Genomic DNA, 26,460 nt, shown 5'->3' with positions numbered 1-26,460 from the left:
GTTTGGTTTGATAATGGGTCGAATACCCTGAGGACACTCATCAGTCTTCACCTCTCTTTTGCACTGACCTGAAAGAGTGTCATAGACTCTACTGGTAGAGATGATCATTTGCATTAAAGCTGTTTCAATGATGTTCGAAATTTCTGGAAACACATGAGGGTGTAACCAGGCAATAATGATGCTGCAAATTATGTTCTTGCATTCAACAATTTTATATTAAATGTCGTGTCTATCTGCAACACGCTGTTAGGTTTGTGGTACCAGAGTAAGCAAAAACAAACAGAATATTTGCTTTCTGGAGATTATAGTCCACTGGAGGAGGTAGATAATCAAATACTTAGATGAGTAAGTGTGTGATAAACTAAGTTTTCAGAAAAAAAAGAGAATCTTGTTTCAGAATGAAATTTGGTCGATTATGAGAGATATCAATGATGGCTACCAGATTTCAGACTTGCAATGTGGAATGGATATTGACATCATTAAGAAAGACAGAGAACAAGTTTTGTACCTTCTGAGTTTGCAGGGGCTTTGAGCCCTCCCAGCGAAGATGTTGAGTAGAGAGTTGGATGTAAAGGTCTACCATTCAGGTGGCTAGCTGTGTAAATGTGAGGCATCGCAGAGACATGATAATTAAGCCGTAACTGATGATAAGATGGCTTTGGAACGGGCATACAGTTAGAGGAAAAGAGGGTATAGGATAATACCTTGAGGAGCTCCAAAATTTAAAGGTTGGGTAAAAAAGGAAATGCACGCACAGGTTGCCAGAGGGCTAGGAAAACATTAAAAAAGTCTGTGTCAAGGGAGTTAAATAGAGTATTTCAATGGCGAAGATATGGTCAAGAGTGCCAAATGTTGTTAAGAGGGCAAGTAATATAAGGAACCAAAATAGCCATTGGATATAGAAATTGTGAAATGGTAGGCAAGATTGATCAGCTATATCAGCAGAATAATGAAGGCAGAGTACAATGTGTGAGGATGAGCTGGAAGGGAGAAAATTGCCGGAAGTAGAGATAAACTTTGTGAAAAGTTTAGTTGAAAAGGGAATGAAAAACCAGGTGATGGTAGGGGTCTGTGGAATATAGGATTGAGGGGAGGATTTTTTGAAAGGAAGAGACTTAAACTTATTTAAATATTAAAAGAATGCTTCTAGTTATCATAGATTGGTTCAATTTATGGGAATATTAGAGGGATAATCAATAATATGAGATGGGGGAGGAGATAGAATCCCAAACACCAAAGGATGATATTGGCAAAGGGATATCTCTTCTAACATAAGAAGAGATCGTAGGCATAGAGATAGGCTTATACAGGTTCTTCGCGCATGTGTCTATTAATGTCTTATTTTTTGTATTGATTTGAAGGAGTTCCATATTATAAGGATATTTACCCTTACCCTTACCCTTACCTTGCATACATTCCTGGAGTTTTTGTCTTTTAATTGAAATTCATATGTGATTTAGAGAGTAGATGCTAAGAGCTCTCATCACAAAGAAAAAGCCATTTTTTTTTTCTTTTGTGTCTGCATCTGTAGGGGGATGATGGATGTCAATTACACTTACTGTGCTATAACTTACAATAAGAGTAAATCAAGTCATTGCACCATGCACCTTAAACTTACACGGTGCTGTCTGTTAGTTATATCTTGATAAAACTGGTGGGGGCGGGGGAGATCAAGTTATCTCCCCTCATTTTCTCTTCTTGCCTCAGGACTCTGGGTTCTTTTATAAGGGTAGGAGTGGAGGCTGGGGGTGGGATATGAATTAATATCTTGTGTTTGGGGCACCATTAGAAAGGCCATTATGCCCCTGCCCCACGTGGCATAGGCTTTTCTTTAATAGCTAGGGGAAAAAGCTTTCAGTATTTCTAACTGTTTTTAACAAATCTTCCTTTACAGTTCCCACACGTGGCATTCTTCCTATGCACCTTCATCAACCCAAGTTTATATAAATGTTCTTTAATGTTTTTTTTCTAAGACCCACATGATTTTTTTTCACTTTAGGATTTTTAGTCCCTCTAGAATTGTAGTTATATCAGGCACGAAGCAGGGATCTCTGCCCAGTCCACCCCCATGACAGCAGCTCAGTAGTCCTTTTAATTAGTACATGATGTCAACCCTCCGGGTTTTAGCCTCAGGCACCTCACAAATGATGCAACACGAGCAAGGAACACTTCCTTGTGCTGCATCAAAACTGCCTGTCCATCTGTTGGGCGCTTTGACCCCGCTGAGGAAGCAAGGGCAGGGAGCTGTGCACATCTTTTCTCAAGCACCTGTGCCCCCTTCCACCAGCATCCTTCAGAATGTTCCCCGGGACTTTGCTTTTCATGATCATACTCATTTCTCAGATTAAAGGTATGTCTTAATCTTTTTATTAGGGTTTTCTTACTAGGCTATGAGGTAATGTCTCTTTAGTCACAAAATTTAAACTGTAAATGATAAAAACAGGAAGTCCCATGGATGATTTCGCTGAGAACATAGCTGTCGCGGCCAGTGCGACAAACACCGAGGTCAGGGTCCTGAGGGTAGGGGAATGCAAGAAAAAAAGAGAGAAGAGAAAGTTTGGGAACAGGAGGGTCCCCTGGGCTGATGGCCCAAGTGACGGCTTTATTGTTGCTGTACACAATCTTTTATAACCAGACTCTTATGGGTTAGGTCATTCTAAGAATAAACAGGTTTCACATAATCGCTGCCCACCAAAACATTTAGTTCTGTGTTTCTTGTGCATTTTCTAGACGGGTCACAAGACCTTGTTGATAAGATTGCTAGCAAAACACAATTCCCATGTTTGTTTCTATCTGACTCGGGGTAGAAAAAGGGAGGTAGCATTACTGCCAACACCTGCAGACCACAGGCTTCAGGAATTAACTTTCTCAGCCTTGACAAGGCTTTCGTATGCTCTTGAAAGTGGGGGAATGGGAGGGGGAACCACCGGGTTGGCTTGAGTCAACAGGGAACGTTGCTCGTTCTCAGCCTGGCACCGGGGCCCAGCCCCCCACACATAGCATAGGACTTGGGCCAGTTATGACAAATACTGAGATTCTATGAGACACCTTCTCGGTCTTATGTATTCTGATTTACACCGAGAAGGAGGAAGGAATGGACATTTCTGAATATCTGCAACATTGCACACGTCGAGCTGGCCATTGGCCACTTTGTACATTAGCACACGTAAAATTCTGAGTTACTGTCTCCACTTTCTAGATAAAGGAATTGAGAATAATATATACAGATCAGAGAGAATGGATATAGTATTTATGGTTACACTGCTAAGAAACTGGTAAAACTTATTTGATTCAGATAATAGCAGATTCTAAAATCCTATGGTCTTTCCTCCCTATCGCTCTTCAGGGAGGTTACCAGGGCTCATCTCACAGATGGCCACCGGTTGTGTATACTATTATGTCCAGCACTGATTCAAGAGTACCTCAAACCTTTTTTAGCAAGAGAAAGACCTGTATGTATCTAAGAGGGTCAAGGTTTCAAATGCAAATGTTCCTGGGAGACAAAAGTCGGTAATTTACACTAAAATCTGTAATTTACCATCTACCATCCATCCCAGGGCAGGCTGGGACAGGGGGCAGAATCCAGGGACAGGCGTGAGGAGACAGGCAACCGCAGAACAAGGTGGAGAGATGGAAAAAGCCAAAGGACCTCACGGTTTTTTGGTCTACTTTCCAATTTTGCTTATATTTTCCCAATTTGGAAATGCCAGTCTCAATTTCCTCACCTGTGAATGGGGATCTACTTCCTAGTGATGCTGTACATGACTGCTAACTGGGGGCAAGTGAACTCTGTGAGACTATTCGTTCTCCAGTCGCTGTGGGTGAATGTTAATGCCGGATGTATTTTCCCCCTTATGTTTCCTTTCAGAAAAGGTAATCCTTGGAGTGGAGGGCCAAGAACTGGTGTATCCGAAAAGGCTTCCTCTGATGCAGAAGAGAGATGTTTGGCACATCCACGATTATGACATACAGGTACACGTTTGGATTGAATAAATTGGATTTATTGCATTCACAGGATATGTAGAAAGCCAGCTCGTGCTCCAATCCAAACGGAACAAGAGAGGAGTCTCGATGTTTCTGCGGACTCCCCCCCCCCCCCCCCACCGCCCAGGGTACAGCGTGTGCTTGGTGGGGGTGAGGGTTGTGGAGGCAGCAAGCTTTTGATGGATTAGGGCATAAGATGGAGTAAAATTTGGATTTTAGGGGGTGCCATTTAAAATCTTCCACTAACAGAGGATTTCCACTAACAGCTTTCCGGACTGATTTAAGGCAACTGCGTTTGTTCTGAGCTGGTGCCCGTGGAATGTAATCTCTGAGCATTTTGCTTTCTTAGAGGTGTAACATGCAGGTTTGTTTGCTTTACAGCAGCTTTCTGCAGCAAAGTTGGACAACTTTCACGGGAACACATTTGGCCTGTTGCTTAGAATAGTGTTTATTCAGGTGTTAAAACATAAGCATTTAAGATTTTATTAAAAAAAACCCAAATGTTTATGCAGACAATATGTAATACATATAATAGGAAACAAGCTTCAAAGTTAGGTAATTTTTCAACTCCCGCTACTATGAAAGGCATTCAATGACTGTCCTTAGATATTTATTACCAGGCAGTTGCATTGTGAGCCTTAGGTTTCTTACTTGGTCCATGGAGAATACTGACTGTCACTTTGCTCCAACATTTTTTGAGTGGGTAAACTTTTCCCAGGGCAGCTGCTTTTCTTCCCTCCAAGACTAGAAGAGCCAGCCCTCCATGCTCTCACTTGTTAGGTTTCTCAGACATAAGCATGACACATTTCAGCATTCCAAAAGATCCCACCTAAATGTCTTTCCCATGGCTTGAGATCATGAAAATGCAACTCTCCACCTGCGGCCATCGGGAGATAACATCTAGCCATTTTTTCTCTAGTTATCTCCTTACAAATTGTGTATTCTCTTGATCTCCAGTTCCTTTATCACCTTCTTAAACGTTTTATTAATATAACATTGCAGGTCAACAATAAAAAAAAAAGCAAAACTTTTATTGGTTGAAGTTTGGTACTCACCCAAGAGGGCAAAGCCAATCTTTTACCACCATTGTGCAAATCAGGACTTATGTTAAAAGTCCCATATGGGGGCACTTGAGTGGCTCAGTCAGTTAGGTGTCCAACTCTTGATTGCTGTTTAGGTCATTATCTCACTGTTCGTAAGACCGAGCCCTAGATCTGTGTTGTCAGCACAGAGTCTGCTTGGGATTCTCTCTCTTTCTCTCCCTCTCTCTCTGTCCCTCCCCCTCTTGTCTCTCTCTCTCTCTCTCTCTCTCAAAATAAAAGCTTTAAAAGTCCCATTATGAGTATGCAAGATGAGCCTGGCCTGGGGCAGGAATTATACAAGATGAGTTTGAAGCATCTTATACTACCAGAAAGTGAGGAAATTCTCAAACAACCCAAACTTGCATCGAGGGGAGTATGTCAAAAGAACATAGGAGCCAAAGGCAGGAGCTCCCAGTAGCGAAAGAAGGGACAATTTGAGCAACACAATTAATAACATAGTTTTGGACCATAAAGAAAGATAAATTAATGCCCATGAACCCATATCCCCCCCATAAATTGAGGGGGGATAGACGAATCTATTCATAAGAGTGAAAAAATTGACATAAGCACTACCCTTTCCAGGAGATGGACATAACTCCCCACCCTTTAAGCATGGACTGTGCATAGTGACTTCTCCATAGAGAAGAACATGGAAGGGGAGAAACACTGTTACCTTGAAGTGGAGAAGGGCTGACAAATGTCACCTCAGTGAGCCGATCAAGGTTAACATCATCAGTAATAACTCATGTTGATAGTAGGTACTTTTAGTATGATGCGATGAAAATGGCACCTTTTTCCCTCAAATCTCTACAGTCCCAATCCAGTAACAAGAAAAATTTCAGAAAAACCTAAATTGAGGGACAACCTATAAAATACTTGATTGTTACTCTTCAAAACTGTCAACATTTTCAGAAAAATAAAGAATGTCTGAGAAACTGTCATAGAGGATCCTAAAGAAGCATCACGGAATGTAATGTGCTGCCCTGGATGGGATCCTAAGACAGGACTTTAAACAACATTAAGGAAATCTGTATAAATGTATACATTAATTGATAATGGTAGTCTTGGTTCATAAGTTGTGATAGGTACATAATAGCCATGTAAGATATTAGCAATATGGAAATCTGAGTTGTGGGGTCCATGGGGATTCTCTGTATTATCTTTCCAACTTTTCTCTAAGTCTAAAATGATTCTAAAATGCAAACAAATTTGGGGCGCCTGGGTGGCTCAGTCGGCTAAGCGTCCGACCTCGGCTCAGGTCATGATCTCGCGGTCTGTGAGTTCGAGCCCCGCGTCGGGCTCTGTGCTTCCAGCTCAGAGCCTGGCGCCTGCTTTGGATTCTGTGTTTCCTCCTCTCTCTGCCCCTCCCATGTTCATGCTCTGTCTCCCAATAATAAATAAACGTTAAGAAGAAAAAAATAAAAAAATAATTAAATTAAGTAAGATTAATACAATTCTAAATTAAATATAAAATCACAAAATTCTGTTTATGTAGAAACAATAGTAATGACAAGAATAACGATAATGTCACATTTAACAATATTAACAATAGTGTCTGAATATTAGCTAATACACAATGTATACGGTTCCTCGTGTTTGTAAATGCAATTCTACCCTTCTTATTTGAATAAACACCCAGGTTCTTGCTGGCCCACTGTGAATTATGTGTTTATGATAAAGTCCTAATTTTACGTTAAACTTGCAGTCAAAAATGCCCTACTGCACACCTCACATTCAACAAACACAAAACGCCCCTCTCCTTTCCTCAAAGCTGCCCCTTTTCAGAAGACCCTCATTTCAACAGCATAGTTTAAACAAACTAGAAGCCTGAGGGAATTCTTCACTCCTCACTTGTGTCTCCCCCATCAAAGAATCACTGAGCTGATTCCAGCATGTAAATAAATATCCTTTGAAATTATCGAAGCTCCCTGCCTTATCATTGCTGCCACTCCCCTGCCCAAGTGACCTATAATCCAGCAACAGTCTTTAAATGCTTTTCCTGCCTACGGTTGTGATTTTTGCTGATCCGTTACCCATAAGTAAACCACCTAAAATACCATACCTACTTCTGCTTTTTTTCTTCTCTTGGCTCTTAGGATAAGGTCCAAATCTTCTTAAGTGACTAGTTGTTACCTGATTTGGCGTCTTCCTACCTTGGCGTTTTTCATATTTATTCAATTCACATTTGCTTTTCCCGCCATGTTGAACTCTTCTGGATTTCTCAAATATGTCAAGCTCTTTCTTACCTCAGAGCTTTTGCATGTGCTGTTCTCTGCCCCTGACTCTTCTTTCTACATCCCTCACACAGTCACTTCATTTCTCCTATTATGATGCTTAATACTACTCAGTTACATTTGATTGACTTTCTTCTTTGCCAAGCTATAGCTTCCATAAGGGCAGTGACCTCTATCTTGTGAACCATTGTATTTTCCATATGATCAGCATGCCTGAAATGACCGCTATTGAATACATGGGTGAACAATAAACTAAAGAAATGTGCTAGACATATGACCAGTAACTGTAAATCCTGAAATTATAAATAGTTCTTATGAATTATAAAGAAAGAAAATACCGCAAAAGAAAATAGTTAAAGGATATAAATTAGGAAATCATATACGAGTATACAGATAACAACATAAAGTAAATGAACAGAAGAAAAATATCACTCCCAATGGTCATCGAAGAAAACAATTTGTCACAACAAGTTATCAATTCATTACTGTTAACATCTAAGGCAAAAAACCAAGAACCACTGTAAATTTCTGGTGAAATTCTAATTTTGTGCTTCCTTTCTTCAGGTTATTTTGCAGTATTTCTCTAAAAGCTTTGCATTTTTTCCACCTTGCCGATAAAGAAATTATGTCTAACTACAGTGAATACCTCAAATCAAATTTCTGATATGGATATAGTTTAAATAATTTAACATTGTGCTTTTCAGCCATAAAATACATACTATGAAAAACATTTATTGGGATAGGAAAATGGTGATGGTCATAATTTATTTTTATGTGAGACAGTAGCCTATAAAACACTATACCCAAAATTGTTAAAAATACATAAACAAAAGCTCTATGAGCAGAGACTATAAATATTTTCCTTTCATTTCATTTTATTTTGTAACTAGAAAAAATGCCCATCAAAAAATTTAACGAAAACATAACTTACAAGCAAAATCCTCCATATATTGGTTCTCGTTCACTCAGCCTAATCTGTATTGATCATTTTGTCTGGCCCTTACTGCTGGGTTGCCAGATAGATTGATAAAGTCTAATTTATCCCAGGATCCACCCCACTCCCCACCCCAACACACACCAAATGAGCACACGTTTAAGCCATGCGATGGATATTGTTTTGCAGGAAACTTATGAAGAAGAATTGTTGTATGAACTAAAGCTAACTAGAAAAACCTTAATACTCCACCTTTTAAAATCAAGGTAAGTTCTATTATAATTCACCACCTTATAGATGTATTAGTCTGTAGTATGTCAGCTTTTGTAAAAACTGCCAGCGAAGTGAATTCGTCAAGTCACTATTACCTGTATATATTCTGAATTCCTAGTCTTCTAATATAAGCCCCTTGCATTTCAACATCTTAACAACAATTACAGACACTGCCCTTCAGTTCCTGAGTTACTCTTTATTTGGAAATTTGGAGTCCTTTGTGAATCAGTGGAACAAAGGAAATTTGAAAAACATGGCTTTTTAGAGTGGACTGCTAAGTTCTTTAAAATAGATACCAAACCAAGTTCTGTGGGAGAATAAACCAGAACTGGGAAGAATTTACTTCAACAGGTTATCTTGTGTTAGCTAAATAATTCTAATGGCCTTCATTTCTTCCTTAGCTTTCTTTACAACTTCTGTGTTGTTATGGTTAAATTTCCATCGTTTTTCTTTGGGCCATTCCTATACACAATAGCTCTGCCTCCCAGACCCAAACATTAAAATCATGAAGAAGTATTAAATGCTAAGTGGAAGGATAACTCTACTGAAGGATTGGAGGGCACCTGGGTGGCTCAGGTGATTGAGCATCAGACTCTTAATTTTGGCTCAGGTCATGATCCCAGGATTGTGGGATCAAGTCTCATGTCTGGCTCTCTGCTGAGTGTGGAGCCTGCTAGAGATTCTGTCTTTCTCATTTGTGGATCTTGAGAAACTTAACAAAAGACCATGGGGGAGAGGAGGGGAAAAAAAAGTTACAGAGAGGGAGGGAGGCAAACCATAAGAGACTCTCAAGGACTGAGAACAAACTAAGGGTTGATGGGGGTGGGGGAGAAGGACAAGTGGGTGATGGGCATGGGGGAGGGCACTTGTTGGGATGAGCACTGGGTGTTTTATGGAAACCAATCTGACAATGAATTACATTCAAATTTTTTAAAAATAAAAACAACAACAACAAAGAGATTCTGTTTTTCTCTCCCTCTGCCACTCTCCCAATTGCATGTGCGCACGCGCGCTCTCTCTCTCTCTCTCAAAAAAAAAAAAAAAAAAAAGAATTGAGACTCTAGCCTATTAGCTAAAAAGAACAGCAACAAAAAATATAAAACAGGGGCGCCTGGGTGGCGCAGTCGGTTAAGCGTCTGACTTCAGCCAGGTCACGATCTCGCGGTCCGTGAGTTCGAGCCCCGCGTCAGGCTCTGGGCTGATGGCTGGGAGCCTGGAGCCTGTTTCCGATTCTGTGTCTCCCTCTCTCTCTGCCCTTCCCCCGTTCATGCTCTGTCTCTCTCTGTCCCCAAAAAAATAAATAAACGTTGGAAAAAAAAGTAAAAATATATATATATAAAACAAAGAAACAAACAAAAAACCTTTCTTCTACTCCAGAGTTGCCCACTGGACAGATGCACAGAAATAGAATTAATCTAAGAACATAATTCTATTGATAATTTATTCAGACTCTGCATACATTCTCAGGATGGAAGAAGGCTAGCATTTATTGAGCAATATCTATATGCCTTCTCTCAAAGTGCTCTCTTAATTCCCACAATATCCATACAAGCAAATATATGATTTTACTTTTATTTTACTGAGGAAAAATCATAGGTTCACTGAAGCAAAAACCTGTCAGGGTCACAGTGCAGATGATGGTGCTGATTCTCCAACTCAGATCTACCTGTTTTCGAAATTACTCCATGCTGCCTATGCCTCAAGTAGCCAAATCTCATTATATATTAGCTATTGTGTAATTCTGTTAATCCGCCTGGAGTGGCATATTATAGACTTGTGGAGGTATAAAGTAGTTTAATCTAATACTGATACTTCTGATCGACAACATTACTTTAGTCGCCTCTAAGAAGTAAGTGAATTTAGTACATACCATGGAGCCTTTCAAATCTGTGCATACTACTTATTCAGATGTTTTCATATCTTATGGTAACAAAAAGAAACTTGATCTTATTAATTTAGATTTTTGTCTTGGGTTTTGCTTTTTGTAGCCACTTTTTCCCATATTTCCCCTGTGAGTTTCATCTGACTTGGTTTTAACCACACCGAATACTTATTTTATAAGCTGATATTGAGAAATAGAGGTAAATCTTCATAGACCAACCATGTCTGATCAGATTTTTATTCATCCAGTGGAAACACTGATTGGGTCAACTTAGTTTTCACTACAGTAAATCCAATAATAGGTGAAAAGTTACATGTGTATGTATATATGAGGCAAAAGAAACATTAATTTAGAATATGTTATATAATCAAGCACTTTACCAAAAGTTATACCTATGTGTTTTGAAAATAATCACAAATATGATTGTATTTTATTTACCTGTTGTATGTCGTTCATTTTTAACCAACAGTTTGTTATAAAAAAATTTCACACAGAGAGCAAAGTTGAAGTTATTTTATTTTATTTTATTTTATTTTATTTTATTTTTAGTTGAAATAATTTTAGAGTGAACATTTATATACCCACGAATACACATATACCCATAATCCCAAGAAGATATACATATAACATATACCCATTAACATTTTAATATGCTTGTTTTATATCCTATTTTCCTGTCTATCCATTCCTCAATCCATCCATCCATCTATTCATCCACCTATCCATCCATCCATCCATCCATCCATCATCTTATTTTTATACATTTTAGACGTTAACATAACTTCCTACTACATACTTCAACAAGCAGCAGATCATTAGAATTTAATATTTGTTTACAGTTTTTTTCTTCTCATTTAAAATTTTTATACAAAGAAATGCACATATCTTAAGTGTATATTCATTGAATTTTGGCAAATGCGCATACCTGTGTTACCCAAATTTTTACAAAAATGAACTATAGAAGAAGTGTCACTCAGAAAATTTACTTCTGTTTTTTCCTAATTGATTCCCCTCAAAACCTGCTCATAGAGGTTCATCAACTGCAAATTATTTTTGTCCATTCTGGAAGTTCTTATAAATACGTTTACACCGCATGTACTCTTTTGCATACGGCTTCTTTAATTCAGCATTGCATTAATGAGACTCGTTCATGTAGTTCCACGTATCAGAAGTTTGAGTCTTTTACTTTTTGAGTACTATTCCATTGTATAAATATACTACAGTTTGTTTATTTAGTCTCCCATGGTTGGACAGCCTAAGCTGTTTCCAGAATTTGGCCATCACAAGTAAAGCTTAAACGGGCATTCTTGTATAGCCTTTATATGATACATGCTTTCATTTCTCCTTGGTCAAAGCCAAGGAGTGAAATTTCTGGGTCATAGAGTGTTACTTAAAAAAAAAAAAAATGGGGCTGCCTGGGTGGCTCAGTCAGTTAAGCGTACAACGTCGGTTCAGGTTATGATCTTCAGGTTTGTGAGTTCAAGCCCCACATCAGTCTCTCTGCTGTCGGCACAGAGTCTGGAGCCTGCCTCAGATTCTGTGTCTCCCTCTCTTTTTGCCCCTCCCCTGCTTGCACTCTGTCTCTCTCTGTCTTCTCTCTCTCTTTATCAAAAATAAACATAACAATTTTTAAAAAAGAATAAAAATAAATAAGTGAATAAATAAATAAATAAAAGGCTTCCAATCAGTTTCCAAAGTGGTTGTACAATTTTGTATATTACAACGTATGAGAATTCTAGTTGCTCCCTGTCGTCATCATTATAATTTTTTTTTTTATTTATTTGTGTTGAGAGAGAGAGAAGGACGAGGGACAGAGAGAGTAAGAGTGGCAGAGAATCCCAAGCAGACCCTGCACTGAGAGCACAGAGCCAGATGCAGGGCTCAATCTCACGAAATGTGAGATCATGACCTGAGCAGAAATCAAAAGTTGGAGGCTTATCTGACTGAGCCACCCAGGGGCTCCCCTTTATAATTTTAGTTACACTAGTGAGTTTGTGGTAATGTTTCATGTTCAATAAACTTGCAGCCCCTGTTGAAAACTTTTTTTATTATCTTTTTATATCTTGAAGATCAGCTCTTTGTCAAATATATCTGTTAATGGCGTTTCCATTCTGGGATTTTTTATTCATTTTCTTAATTGTGTCTCCTAAAAAGTAAAAATTTATCGTTTGAAAACAATTTTAATTTATCACATGTTTCATTTATGGTAATTGCTTTATGTGAACTATCTTCTAATGTCTTCATTGTTTTGGTTTTTAGATTTGATCTGCTATTGTCGTGAATGTGTGCGTGTGTGGGCAATTTGTGGGAAGATCAAGGTTCTATCTTTCCATATGCTTAGCTAGTTATTCCAGCCCATTTTGTTACATTGCCTTTCTTTGCATTGGATTGCTTTCATACCTTAAACGAAATCCAATGATTATTTCTGGGATCTCTCTAGTCTATCCTGTTCATTTACTTTTCAATCCTGAATCCGCGACCACATTGTCTTGTTTACTGCAGCTTTATAGTAAATCAAACGCCAGTTTGGGTAACCTCTCCAACTTTGTTCTACTCTTTCAGAAATTAAAAACTCTAGATCCTTTCCATTTTTCTAAAATTTAGAATCCATTTGGTAATTTTATTTTATTTATTTTTAATTTTTTTAATCTTTCTTTATTTTTGAGACCAAGAGAGACAGAGCATGAGCAGGGGAGGAGCAGAGAGAGAGGGAGACACAGAATCCGAAGCAAACCATAAGTTCATGACCGGAGCCAAAGTCGGACGCTTAACCGACTGAGCCACCCAGGAGCCCCATTTGTTAATTTTATATTTTAAAAGCCCTGGAGTTTTGTTTGGAGTTTTATTGAATGTGCATATCAATTTGGAGAGAATTGATATCAATAACATTAAAACTCTTCATGTCGTATCTCTATATTTACTTAGGTCTTTAATTGCTATCAATGGTGTTTTGTAGTTTATAGTGTAGAGCTCTCACATGTCTTTTGTTAAATTCATTTCTACATGTGTAATGTTTGTGGCGTTCTTGTAAGCAGAACTGCTTCTCATAATTTTATTTTTCTATTAGGGTTTCATCTATGAATCTATTGATTGTTCTGTAGGTTGCTTAAGGATTTTCAACAGCAGATATCGACCGTTTTACTACTTTCTTCCTAGTCATTATTCCTTCTATTTCTATATCTTCTTCCAATGATTAAGAACTCCAGTACAATTTGAGTAGAAGTAATGAGAGTTGGCAACCATTCATTATTTTTTATTTTAAGGGGAAAGTATTCAATATTAAAGGATTAATATGATATTGCTGGGAGAATTGTCATTGGTTTACCTTACTAGATTAAGATAGTTGCCTGAGAAATTTGCTGCAAGTGTTCTGTCTTCAACTATTGAAATGTCCATATGTCAATTTCAGTAATTGATTTGTGAATACTAAACCATCTTTGCACTCTTGGGAAAAAACTCTTTGCTGTATCCACTTTACTATTATTTTGTTAAGGGTTTTAAAACCATGTTAATGATTAATATTATTCTGTAGTTTTCATTTTTTGTAATGTCATAGTCAGATATTTATATTAGGATTATGGTGATCTCAAAACATGAATTAGAAAGTATTCTCTTTTCTTATATTTATAAAGGACATTTTTGGAATGTTTGTTAGAATTCCTAAATGAAACTTTCTGTGCCTTGAGGATTTTTTTGTGTATGTGTGGGAATGAGATTTTATGATTACAAATTCAATCTTATTAATTAAGGCTTATTCAGATTTTCCTTCATATTGAGTCAGTTTTAAGTTGTAATTTACAAGGAAAATGTATATTTCATCTAAGTTGTCAAATTTTTGGCATAAGGTGTTTCATAATATTCTTACTATTCTTTTTTTCCCTCATTCTATTCTTTCGTTCTACTCGTTCTATTCTATTCTTTTAATGTCTGTAATATCTTTAGAGATAATCTCTTTATAATATCTAATATTGGTTATTTGAGTTCTCTTTTTTCCTTGACTAATATAAAGGAGTTTATCAATTTGATGTTTTCAAATAACTAAAATTTTATTTTACTAATGTTACTGTTTATTTCACTGATTTATTTTATTATCTTTATTATTTTATTTGTCCCACTTATTTAATGGTTACTTTTCTCTTTTTATAGAAACATTTCATGAGTTCTGTCATAAGTATTTAAAGTATTTAAAGCTATGACATTTCTTCTAAACATAAATTTAGATGCATCTCAAAAATCTTGATATGTTGTATTTTTATTATCATTTATTCCAAAATATTTTCTAATTTCTTTTGAGATTTCTTCTTTGACTCATGGATTACTTAAGAGTGGCTATTTAACTCCAGCATTTGGTGTTTAAAAAAATTTTTTTAATGTTTATTTATTTTTGAGAGAAAGAGAAACAGAGCATGAGCTGGGGAGGGGCAGAGAGAGAAGGAGACACAGAATCTGAAGCAGGCTCCAGTCTCCGAGCTGTCGGCACAGAGCCTGATATGGGGCTCGAACACACAGACCATGAGATCATGACCTGAGCCAAAGTCAGACACTTAAGTACTGAGCCATCCAGACGCCCCCCAATATTTGGTGTTTTTTAAAAAATATATCGTTGTGTCAAATTTTTCTATTTTAATTCTATTTTTGATGAAGAATATAGTTTGTATAACATCATATTTTTAAAAAATGTATTACAATTTTTTTATAGCCGAGCATGTTTCTAACTCATTAAACATACATGTGCACTTGAAAAGAATACATATTTTACAGTGTTGGGTGAAGTATTCTATAAACAGCAATTAGAAAAAGTGGTGGATTATTTAGAATTATTTTTATTTAATTTATGTGTCTATTTTCTCTGTCCATTGCTGAGAGAGTTGTGTCAAAATATTTAACTATGATTTTTGAAATTGTTTTTCTTCTTTCCATTTTTCTCTCTTTTCCATTCCTTTAATATTTGTTTCATGTATTATGAAGCTTAACTATTAGGTTCAGACATATTTATAATTTTTTTACGGTGAATTGATTCTATTTTTCCTCCAGTTCCCAGTAACTGTTTTTTTTTTTAATTTGAATTTCAGTGTAGTTAATATACAGTGCTATATTACTTTCAGGTGTAGGCATAGTCACTCATCAGTCCATATATTACTCAGTGCTTATCAAAATAAGTGTATCTTAATCCCTTCACTTATTTCATCCATTTCCCCCCTCCCACTTCCCTCTGATAATAATCTGTTCTCTATGGTTAAGGGTCTGTTTCTTTGTTTGTCTCTTTTATTTTATTTATTTGTTTTATTTCTTAAGTTCCGCATATGAGTGAGATCATATGATACTTGTCTTTCTCTGACTGTTTATTTCAGTTAGCCTTATACTCTCTAGATCCAGCCCCGTTCTTTGAAAATGGCAAGATTTCATTTGTTTTCATGACTGAATAATATTCCATTGTATGTATAGATATCACTTATCTGTTCATCTATCAATGGACACTTGGGCTGCTTCCATAATTTGACTATTGTAAATAATGCTGCAGTAAACATAGAGATGCATATATCCTTTAAAATTAGTGTTTTTGTATTCTTTAAGTAAATACCTAGTAGCACCATTACTGGATCATAGGGTCATTCTGTTTTTAATTTTTTGAACACCCTCCATACTGTTTTCCACAGTGGCTACACCAGTTTGCATTCCCACCACCAGTGCAAAAGGGTTCCTATTTCTCCACATCTTTGTGCTTTTAGCCATTCTGATAGGTGTGATGTGATATCTCATTATGTTTTGATTTGTATTTCCCTGATGATGAGTGATGTTGAGCATTTTTTCATGTGACTGTTGGACATCTGGATGTCTTCTTTGGAGAAATGTCTATTTGTGTCTTCTGCCCATTTTTTAAATTGGATTATTCATTTTGTTGATGTTGAGTTATTTAAGTTCTTTATACATTTTGGATACTAATCCTATATTAATATGTCATTTGCAAATATCTTCTTCCATTCAGTAAGTTGTCTTTTAGGTTTGTTGATTGTTTCCTTTGCTGTACAGAAGCTTTTTATTTTGATGTAGTCCCAATAGTTTATTTTTTGCTTTTGTTTCTCTTGCCCCTGGAGACTTACCTAGAAAAATGTTGCTATGGCCAATTTCAGAGAAATTACTGCCTGTGTTCTCTTCTAAGATTTATATGGTTTCAGGACTCACATTTATATCTTTAATCCATTTTGAGCTTATTTTTTTGGGATGGTGTAAGAAAGTGGTCCAGTTTCATTCTTTTGTTTGTAGCTGTCCAGTTTTGCAGCACCATTAAAATTGTTTTTTAACATTTTATTCATTTTTGAGAGACAGAGAGTGACAGAGTGCAAATACGAGTGGGGCAGAGACAGGGAGACACAGAATCCAAAGCAGGCTCCAAACTCTGAGCTGTCAGCACAGAGCCCGAAGGGGGGCTTGAACTCACAAACTGTGAGATCATAACCTGAGCCGAAGTTAGATGCTTAACTCTCTGGGTCACCCAGGCACCCTTATAGCACCATTTATTGAAGAGACTTTTCCCCATTGCACATTGTTGCCTCCTTTGTTGATTAATTCACCATATAATTGTGGGTTTATTTCTGGGCTTTAGTCTGTTCCATTGATCTATGTGTATTTTTTTTATGCCAGCACCATACTGTTTTGATTACTACAGCTTTATAGTATAACTTAAAGTCTGGATTTATGACACCTCCAGCTATGTTGGCGAATTGATTCTTTTATCATTATGTCATTATACAAGATCTGTCTTGTCAGGAAGTGTATTTTACCTGATACCAACATAATATCCTAGCCTTCATATATTTACTCTTTGTGTAATGTATTATTTTTCATCCATTCCCTTCAACATATCTGTCTTTCTATTTAAAATGTGTCTCTTGTAATTTGGCAAGTAGTTGGGTCCTGTTTTTTAACAAATTCTGACAATCTGATTTCTAATTATAATGTTTGATCCATTAACATTTAATGTTTTGAATGCTATGTTGTATTTAATTTTTGATATCTGTCTGAGTTTTTTATTGTTGTTGTTTGTTTGTTTGTTTCTCTGGTCTTCTTTTTTGGATCTTTGGATTATTTGATTTTTTTATTACCTTCCTTACTGGCTTTTTATTTATCTATTGGGTTTTTAGAAATATCTCTCTGCTTTAGGTTTAAACTTTTATTTCAGATATTACAATATTTATTTAAAATTAATATTATATCATGAACTCCATGATGCACGGCTATAATTTTGGCTTAAAGTGGTCATGTGTACCTGAAAGAAATTCAATGAAAAAATAATTTTATTTCCTGAATTATTTACCATTTCCTATCTTTCTATTCTTAGAAATTCAGTTTTCTATCTTCTGCCAATCCCTTGAGCCTGAAGGACCTCTTTTACTGATTCTTGTAGTACAGGGTCTGCTGGCAGAATTTTACCTTTGAATTATCAGACAAAAATTCAAAGCATCCATCATAAAAATACTTCAGTGAACAGGGACACCTGGGTGGCTCAGTCAGTTAGGCATCCAACACTTGATTTTAGCTCGGGTCATGATCTCACAGTTTGTAAGACTGAGCTCCATGTCTGGCACTGCTGTGATACCGTGGAGGTTGCTTGGGATTCTCTCTCTCTCCCTCTCACTCTGCCCCTCCCCTGCTTGCTCTTTCTCTCTCTCTTAAAAATAAATAAACTATGGGAGTGCTGATGCATAGGGGCACTCGTACCCTGCTGTTTACAGCAGCACTCTCAACAATAGCCAGACTATGGAAAGAGCCTAAATGTCCATCAACTGATGAATGGATAAAGAAGCTGTGGTTTATATATACAATGGAATCCTCCTTGGCAATGAGAAAGAATGAAATCTGGCCATTTGTAGCAACATGGATGGAACTTGAGGGTATTATGCTAAGTGAAATAAATCAGGCAGAGAAAGACAGATACCGTATGTTTTTACTTGTATGTGGATCCTGAGAAACTTAACAGAAGACCATGGGGGAGGGGAAGGAGGAAAAAAAAATTACAGTGAGGGAGGGATGCAAACCATAAGAGACTCTTAAGGACTGAGACAAACTAAGGGTTGATGGGGGGTGGGAGAGAGGGGAAAGCGGGTGCTGGGCATGGAGGAGGGCTCCTATTGGGATGAGCACTGGGTGTTGTATGGAAACCAATTTGACAATAAACTATATTTAATATAAAAAAGGAAATAGACATTAAAAATAATGCTTCAGTGAACAATTATAAACATGCTTGAAACAAATGAAACAAAATAGAATGTCTCAGGGAATGAATAGAAAACCTCAGAAAAAAATAGAAGATATAAATAAGAATCTAAAGGAAATTTTAGAACTGAAAAGTAAAATACATGGAAAAAATAAAACTTTTAATGCATGGGCTCAATATCAGAATGGAGAGGGCAAGGATGCTTAGGTGGCTCAGTTGTTAAGCATCTGACTCTTGATTTCAGCCCAGGCCACGAACACGATTGTGAGATTGAGCCCTGCATTGGGCTCTGTGCTCAACATGGAGGCTGTTTGAGAGTCTCTCTCTCCCTCTCTGTCTGCCCTTCCCCTACTTGTGCACATGCTCTCTCACTCTCTTTTTCAAAGTAAACATTAAAAACAAAAAAGAACAGAGATGGCAGGAGAAAATAATCAGTGAATATGGAATAATAGAAATTACACAATCTAAATAACAAAGAAAATTTTCTGAAAAAAAAGCCACTCTCAGGAATATGTGGTAATAAAATAAAAGATGAAAAACTGAGGTCATCAGAGACCCCAAGGAGAGGAGAAAGAGTATGGAGCTGAAAAAATATCAAATGAATATCTTGATACTGAAAATACCCACATTTGGCAAAGGAGACACTAAAAACCTACAGGTTCAAGAAGCTGAACAAATTCAAAACAGGATAAACTCAGACAATCTCCAATATATAAATCTCAAACAATTCCAAGACATACCTTGGTTCATTTTATATATACATACATACACATGTATGAAATGTATTATCTAGAGTAACCACTAAAAAACCTGTACAGGGAGGTACGCTGAAAAACGCTATAAATAAATCAAAATGGAATTTGCAGGGAAAGGAAACTAAAACATGAGAAAAGAAGAAACAGGAACAAAAGATAAAATAGCAGACTTAAGTCTTAATATATTAATAATTACTTCAAATTGTATAAATACTGAAAATGGCAGAGTGGATGAAAAATATCACTAAACTTTACGGTGTTTATACAATGTCTTCCAGAAAACAGAGAATACTTCCTTTTTCATTATATGAAGCCAACATTACTTTGATACCTCAACCAGACAAAGACAGTATAAACAAAGTTAAATATAATTCAACAATGCACAACAAGAGTAATACACCATAACCAATGGGATCTTTTCCAGGAATACAATACTGGCCCAATATTGTAAAATTAATCAACATAATTTACCATATTAACAATGGAAAGAAGAAAAAAATCACATGATATTATGAATTGGCACAGAAAAAAGCTTTTGCTAAAATACAACAATCATTTATGATTAAACATTTCAGAAAATTAGCAATATAACAGGATGTCCTTGACTTGATAGCGAGTATTTACAAAACCCTACAGCAATAGGATTATCATAGGTGAAAGACTGAATGTTTTCCTCCTAAAATCTGGAACCAGGCAAATACGTACATTCTCACTACTGCTAGTCAACATATTCCCAGGACATCTAGTCAGTTCAACTCAGAAACAAAAGGAAATAAAAGGCATGTAGATTGGAAAGGTAGAAGGAAAAAAAAAAGTCCTTACTTTCAGGTGACATACAGTGGTTGGCATAGAAAATTCTACAAAATCTAACAAACAGGCTAACCAAACATCAAACAAAAAACATCTTCTGGGCGTAATAAGTGCATTCAGCAAAGTCACAGAATATTGCATCATAAAAATATCAATTGTATTTAAACACTCGCAATGAACATGAGGAAACTGAAGTTTAAACTGTAACACCATTTGCAGCTGTTCAAAAAGAAATAAAACTGTTACAAATCAGAGAACTAAATACAAAGCTTGTTCACTGAAAACTACAAGATTCTGATGAAAATCATCAAAAAGATGTAAATAGGTGGGGTCTTACTTTGTATTACTATATTGGAAGACCACATGGGAAAGATGTTGATTTCTCCAGTGGATATATAGGGTTATCACAATTCCCATTGAAATTACTGTAAGGTTTTTTATAAATATAGACAAGATTATTCCAAAACTTATAGGGGAAGACAAAGGAACTAGAGTAGCTAAAAGAAATCTGAAAAAAGAAAAAAAAAAAAAACAGGAGTAATCACTTTGAGAGCTATTATATAGAGAGTCAAACTGTCAGGACAATAGACACAGAGATCAATGGCCTCAAATAGAAATCTCAGAAATAGTTCCACCCTAGTAAAGCCAACTCTTTTTTGACAAAGTTTGTAAAGCAAATCAATGGAGGAAGTAGAATCTCTTCAGCAAAAGGTGCTGAAACTATCCAGCAAAAAAATACAAAAACAAAAGAAACTCAACCTAAATCTCAATGCTTTTACCAAATTCATGTCAAAATTAACTCAAAATAGATCATGGGTGTCAGTATAGAATGCAAAACTATAATACATTTAGATAAAACAGCAAATATCTTAGGATCTTGGGCTAAGGCAAAGAATTCTTCCACTTGACATCAGTTCTTTTGACATGACTAATAAAATAAAAGACAAAGTTGATAAATTGGACTTCATTGAAGTTGAAAGTGCTTAACTCTACCAAAGTCTCATTATGAGGATGAAAAGACAAGCTGCAAATTGGGAGGAGACACTGGCAAACCGACAGAGGACTAGCGTCTGGAAAAATAAAGAGTTCTCAGAACTCAACAATAATAAAGCAAGCAATTCAATCAGAAAATAGGCGAAAGGTAGGAAGAGACATCTCACCAAAGACAATATACGGGTGACAAATAAGCACTTGAGAGATGTGTGGCATCATCAATCATTCAAGAAATGCAAATGAAACTATAATGAAATATCATTTCATTCAATTAGAATGGCTAAACCTAAAACAATAATCACGTCGCCAGAAAGCTGGCAAAGGATATAAGGAATACTGGATCATTAATACATTGCTGACAGGAATATTAAATAATATAACACTCTGGAAAACAATTTGGCAATTTAAAAAAAGAACAAACATGCAACCTCCCTCAGGGGAAGCAATTGTACTCCTGGGATCAGTGAGAGACATGAGAGGTCATTTTCTGGTGGAATAGTTCTGTATCTTGATTGCAGTGGTGCAAATTACACCTATGATAAAATGCCACATGAACACAAACATGCAATAGACTAATGTGTATTTCTGGTTTTGTTATTGTACTATAATTATGTGAGATGTAACTACTGGGGAAATTGAGGGAGGTGTGCATAGACATCAGATTCTGCTACGCTATCTCTGTAACTACCTATGAGTCTATAATTATTTCAAAATAAAATTTAAAAAAATGAGATACTAGTACTTTGTATTCATACATCGGAAAAATGTGGGATCCTCTGCTTTCTAAGAAAATACAATTTTTGAATATAGTTTTGGGGAAAGAAAAGCGATGCCCACGATGATTCAGCCCATTAAAATGTACATTCTGGTTGCACGCTGAACATATAATCCTACCTTTTGGGAGTTACTGAGAATGAGGCAGGTTGTGTTCACGAAGCATGGACATAAAGGGAAATCTACTGACTCTGCTCGAGTAGGGCAAATTGTGACTGTTCTGCCAGCTCTTTGAGGAAGGGTGAGTAACAATGCACAGGTGGATATGCTTAATTTAAGTTATATATTTTCTTTATTGCGTTTTGTAACTATCTGTTTTCAAATTCATGAGATAACAAAGTAAGATTGTTGGGTAAACAACTATGTCGAGAGGATGATGTCAACTTTAATAACGAACGTGTTTATGTCTCTACAAACTACACAAATGTTTGTTTTTCACGTTCATATAAGATAGTGTACATATTACCTCTCCAAAGTGATTTTGAGCTCGTTCTATTCAGTCAAACCCAAGTGATGGTTCTGATACTAGGGCTTTCTCTACCCCATCACCATTTCCTCTCTAAGAGAGCCAATATTCCACTTTTCTTCTTGGGGCCTCGTAAATCTTAAAATAGAATGGCTATTATCCACATAGGGTAATTTAGATAGAACTAAGTAAATTACAGAACGGTGTAAGAAGAATCCAATGATTCCCTCTGTACTTCTGTAGCATCCATGTACTGAGAGAGTTGAGATATATGACCTTAGTTCTTGGTCTGAGGATACCCATGGGATTTGTTACAGGGCATGTGGGTAAGTAGAGTCATTCTACTGATTACTCAGAATGCCATCCCTTAACGTGTGCAGAGAAAAAAAAAAACTATAAAGAATTACATGAAGGGGAACCTGAGTGGTTTAGTTGGTTGAACATCTGACTCTTAAATTGGCTCAGGTCATGATCTCAGGGTTCGTGGGTTCGGGCCCCACATCGGGCTCTGGCCTGACAGCAGGGAGCCTGCTTGGGATTCTCTTTCTCCCTCTCTCTCTGCCCCTCCCCCCCTTTGTCTCAAAATAAACAAATTAACCTAAAACAAGAAGAGTTACATGAAGATATTAGCAGAGGTTGTCTCTCTGTAGCGAGTTTCACTGATACTTTTCTGTGTTTTCTAAATTTATATTATGATTAATACATACTGCTTTTATCTGAATATATAGTTGTTGGGTTAATGTATGTTAAGATACATGCATTTTATGTATATTTGATATACACATCAAATATATTCCATATCAAATATATATATGACTTTACTTAGATAGTATTTTCTCTAGTTTTTTCTCAACTTGCTCCCAGAATCTCTTTCAGTCTCTTCTAGTGTTTACCAAATCATGAAATCTGGGCAGAAAGCCTTTTCGTGTGAGTGGGGTTGATTCTGCTTATGTGTTTTTAGCATGAGAGGAACGTGCTGAGATTTGGAAACAGCTTCAAGGCTTCTCTTCCCCATAATTGGTTTTATCTGCTATCTTTGTAAACTGACTAAATCTCACTACCTCTCTGCCCTCTTTTCCAGGGAGTTCCTAGCCTCAAATTACAGTGAAACCTACTACTCTATAAAAGGAGAGGCCGTCACCAGCTACCCTTCCACCACGGTATCTTATGGAACCTTCCCTTGTCTTCTGAAATTTCCTCATGGGATTTTGAAACGGAATCCAGCTGTACAGGCAGCTTCTGAAAATGTTATGTCAGAGGCGAATCTTACATTGAATACTGTCACGAATCATTCTAGAATAGAAAACATGACCCTTCAAACTCTAAAGGAGGCCGACTACTGTCTCACAAGCAGATTGATGACTGTTAATGTATTTTTTCTTAACTAAACTGACTTCTGTGTACCCCAAATGGTGTTAAGTCTGGAGAAAGGGTAAAGCAGGAACCAAAGAAGTAGAAGGCACCCTGATGAGATTGTCATCGGGCTAAAGGGATAAAAACTAATGACATGAAACTATTTTAAAACCTCCATCTAATTGACCCTTATGTGAGTCCTATTCCCCGGCCTAGGCCTTCTGCTGCACCAACATTGTGGTCTCTCCTTCATTCTCCAAATGAATTTTTGTTCATTTATCATCAATAATATTCCAGTGGATACAGGTTCTACTTTTACGGCCTTCCTTCCCTTTCCATGCCCTCTGTAGCCTTCTAACCGAAGATGACATTATTCCTTTTCACCAAAAGTATACTTTCTAAAAACTTATTTCCTGGTTAAGGCATGTGTCAATCATGGAATGTAAACCTTCAGGCAATCTTTGTAAAATAGAAATGGAAGAAAACTGGGCAACATGCTTTTATGCAGGGGGTGGCTGTTGGCCTAAGAGGGTCTGAGATCACATGGGGAGTGTCACTCATGGACAAAATGGAAAAGGTGATTACCTGATGGAACCATTACAGGCAGAGCACCACGTAGGGAGTGACAGGGATATCAACTTGACTGAAGCAAGGCCGCAGGAGGAAAGGGCTTGAGGGGACCTGGATAGAGAGCGAAACCTAATTTTAGCAATCATCAACAACATTGGCATGGGGCGCTTGAGTGACTCGGTCCGTTAGGTGTCCAACTCTTGATTTTGACTCAGGTCATGATCTCACAATTTCGTGAGTTTGAGCCCTGCATGGGTTCTGTGCTGATGGTGCAGAGCCTGCTTGAGATTCTCCCTCTTTCTCTACCCCTCCCCCACTCGCACCGTCTCTGTCTCTCTCAAAATAAATAAATGAACTTAAAAAAACTTTTTTTTTTTAAAAATTGGATTGATTTCATAGGCAACTGGGGAAAAATTATAATAACAACACAAGAAGGGTAGTTTGGTAGACATTTTAGGGTGGATGAAAGGAGAAATACTTAAATGGTCACATTTCTGAGACTGGATTCATCAACTAATACCCTCCTAAATTTGTGAGGAAAGAATCCACATCCTGCTTCATACAAAGTAACGATGCAATTACAATGAAAGGATTCTGAAGGAGTTCAAAATTTTCCAAATGACAGAGTGCAATGAGCAAATACATGAAGGAGCATGGGTGTAATTTGTGAGAATGCAATGTTGATATATTGTGAACGTAAAATATGTGTATAGTGATATTTATGCAATATGAGCATATGTATTTATAGCAATAGTCTCTTCATCTATTTTAGGATCACTGTTTTTACCAAGGATCCATCATACATGAATTTGATTCTTCTGCCAGTATCAGCACATGTAATGGTCTGAGGTATTGCACAGTTCTCTATTTTGTTTATAAGTTTGCTTAAGGCATTTTCAGAGACATTTGCTTTTCATCTTTCAAACAACCTTATAAATAGAAAAAAATCATGGGAAAAAACTACTGCGTATTTTCAGCATGAGTAGCCCTTCTAGCCCATCACTGATGTCCATTTCTGACAAAAAGATGTCTAATGCACAGCCCTAAGCAAGACAAATTTTTTGTCAAGGGATTCAGAGACTGCTGGGAATAATCTAGCCTGTCCTCTCATGTCAGAGACACTGAAATCAGAGACTAGCCTCTGAACATTCAAGTTGCTGGTGATAGAACTCTATGGAAAAACCAGGTCTCCTGACTTCTAGGCCTGTGAATTCCCACCGCAACACAACACTTCACAGCTTTTTGCTCTTCAGGAGTTTAGAGTCTTTAGAAATCGAAAAAGCCAGAAGTATAGTCTGTATCAGTTCCTTATAGATCTTGGGCTCAAGGATTAAAGAGGAAATGTGGAGTAGCAAGGTAGAAGAACAAGACATTTCTGCCTTCATTTATGAGTACTTTACTTAAGTAGATCCCAATATATTCAAGAATAAAGACTTTTAATGACAAAATTGCCATGTAATAGTATTTGTGCTTTCATATAGTTACTCTACAATTAAAGCATGATGGACATAAAAATTCACAAAATATTTGTGAGAACTCTGAGATTTCAAAGCAGAGATTGGGCTGAAAATCTAGAGGAGTGGATTCTTACGCATGTTACTGATTCAAAGGCCACATATCACCTCACCTTTTTATCACTCAGAATACGTGTGCAGCCACATGCTCATGAGGCCTTGGTCTTATAGTTTCCTTTCTTAGCTAGGCAAAGTCAATAAAATGGAACAGAGAAATATGGTGAGAAATAAAGTAGTAAAATGGTATAGATCTTGAATATACATCATATTTCCATTTTCTGTAGGGGATTCTTCAGGGTATATAACCAAAGGTACCTCATCGAACCAGTGAAATATTCAGATGAGGGACAACATTTTGTGTTCAGATATAATCCAAAGGCACAGTTCGCTGCCAATTATTCTTGTACGGAACTCAATTTTACCAGGACAACTGATCCGAAGGATGCTATTAAAATCGTGGAAGACCTCAAAACAGAAGTAAGTGCCTTTTTGAAAAAATCATCTTAATGTCAGGATAAGCCCCTTTTATTTCCTTTCTGATCTCAAAGGAGAGAAACGAGCACAACTAGTGAAATATACATGCCACCTGAGTCTGACTCTTCATTGTTTGAAATCTAAAAT

At 36.8% G+C, this 26,460-nt stretch overlaps 1 protein-coding gene across 1 annotated transcript in view; it reads left to right on the top strand.

The window, feature by feature from the left end:
• The first annotated feature begins 2,298 nt into the window (after positions 1–2,298).
• Positions 2,299–26,460, top strand: part of ADAM7 (ADAM metallopeptidase domain 7) — a 68,661-nt gene continuing 44,499 nt past the window's right edge. The window contains exons 1-6 of the mRNA XM_053216161.1: positions 2,299–2,350; positions 3,869–3,972; positions 8,424–8,500; positions 23,484–23,562; positions 25,098–25,174; positions 26,124–26,316. Coding sequence (XP_053072136.1) covers positions 2,299–2,350; positions 3,869–3,972; positions 8,424–8,500; positions 23,484–23,562; positions 25,098–25,174; positions 26,124–26,316 — 582 coding nt within the window. The remainder of the gene's footprint in view (positions 2,351–3,868; positions 3,973–8,423; positions 8,501–23,483; positions 23,563–25,097; positions 25,175–26,123; positions 26,317–26,460) is intronic.

Source organism: Acinonyx jubatus, chromosome B1 (assembly GCF_027475565.1).
Source record: "Acinonyx jubatus isolate Ajub_Pintada_27869175 chromosome B1, VMU_Ajub_asm_v1.0, whole genome shotgun sequence".
Classification (NCBI taxonomy): domain Eukaryota; kingdom Metazoa; phylum Chordata; class Mammalia; order Carnivora; family Felidae; genus Acinonyx; species Acinonyx jubatus.
The sequence above is the reverse complement of the archived record's forward strand: the minus strand, read 5'-3'. Positions and strand labels throughout refer to the sequence as shown.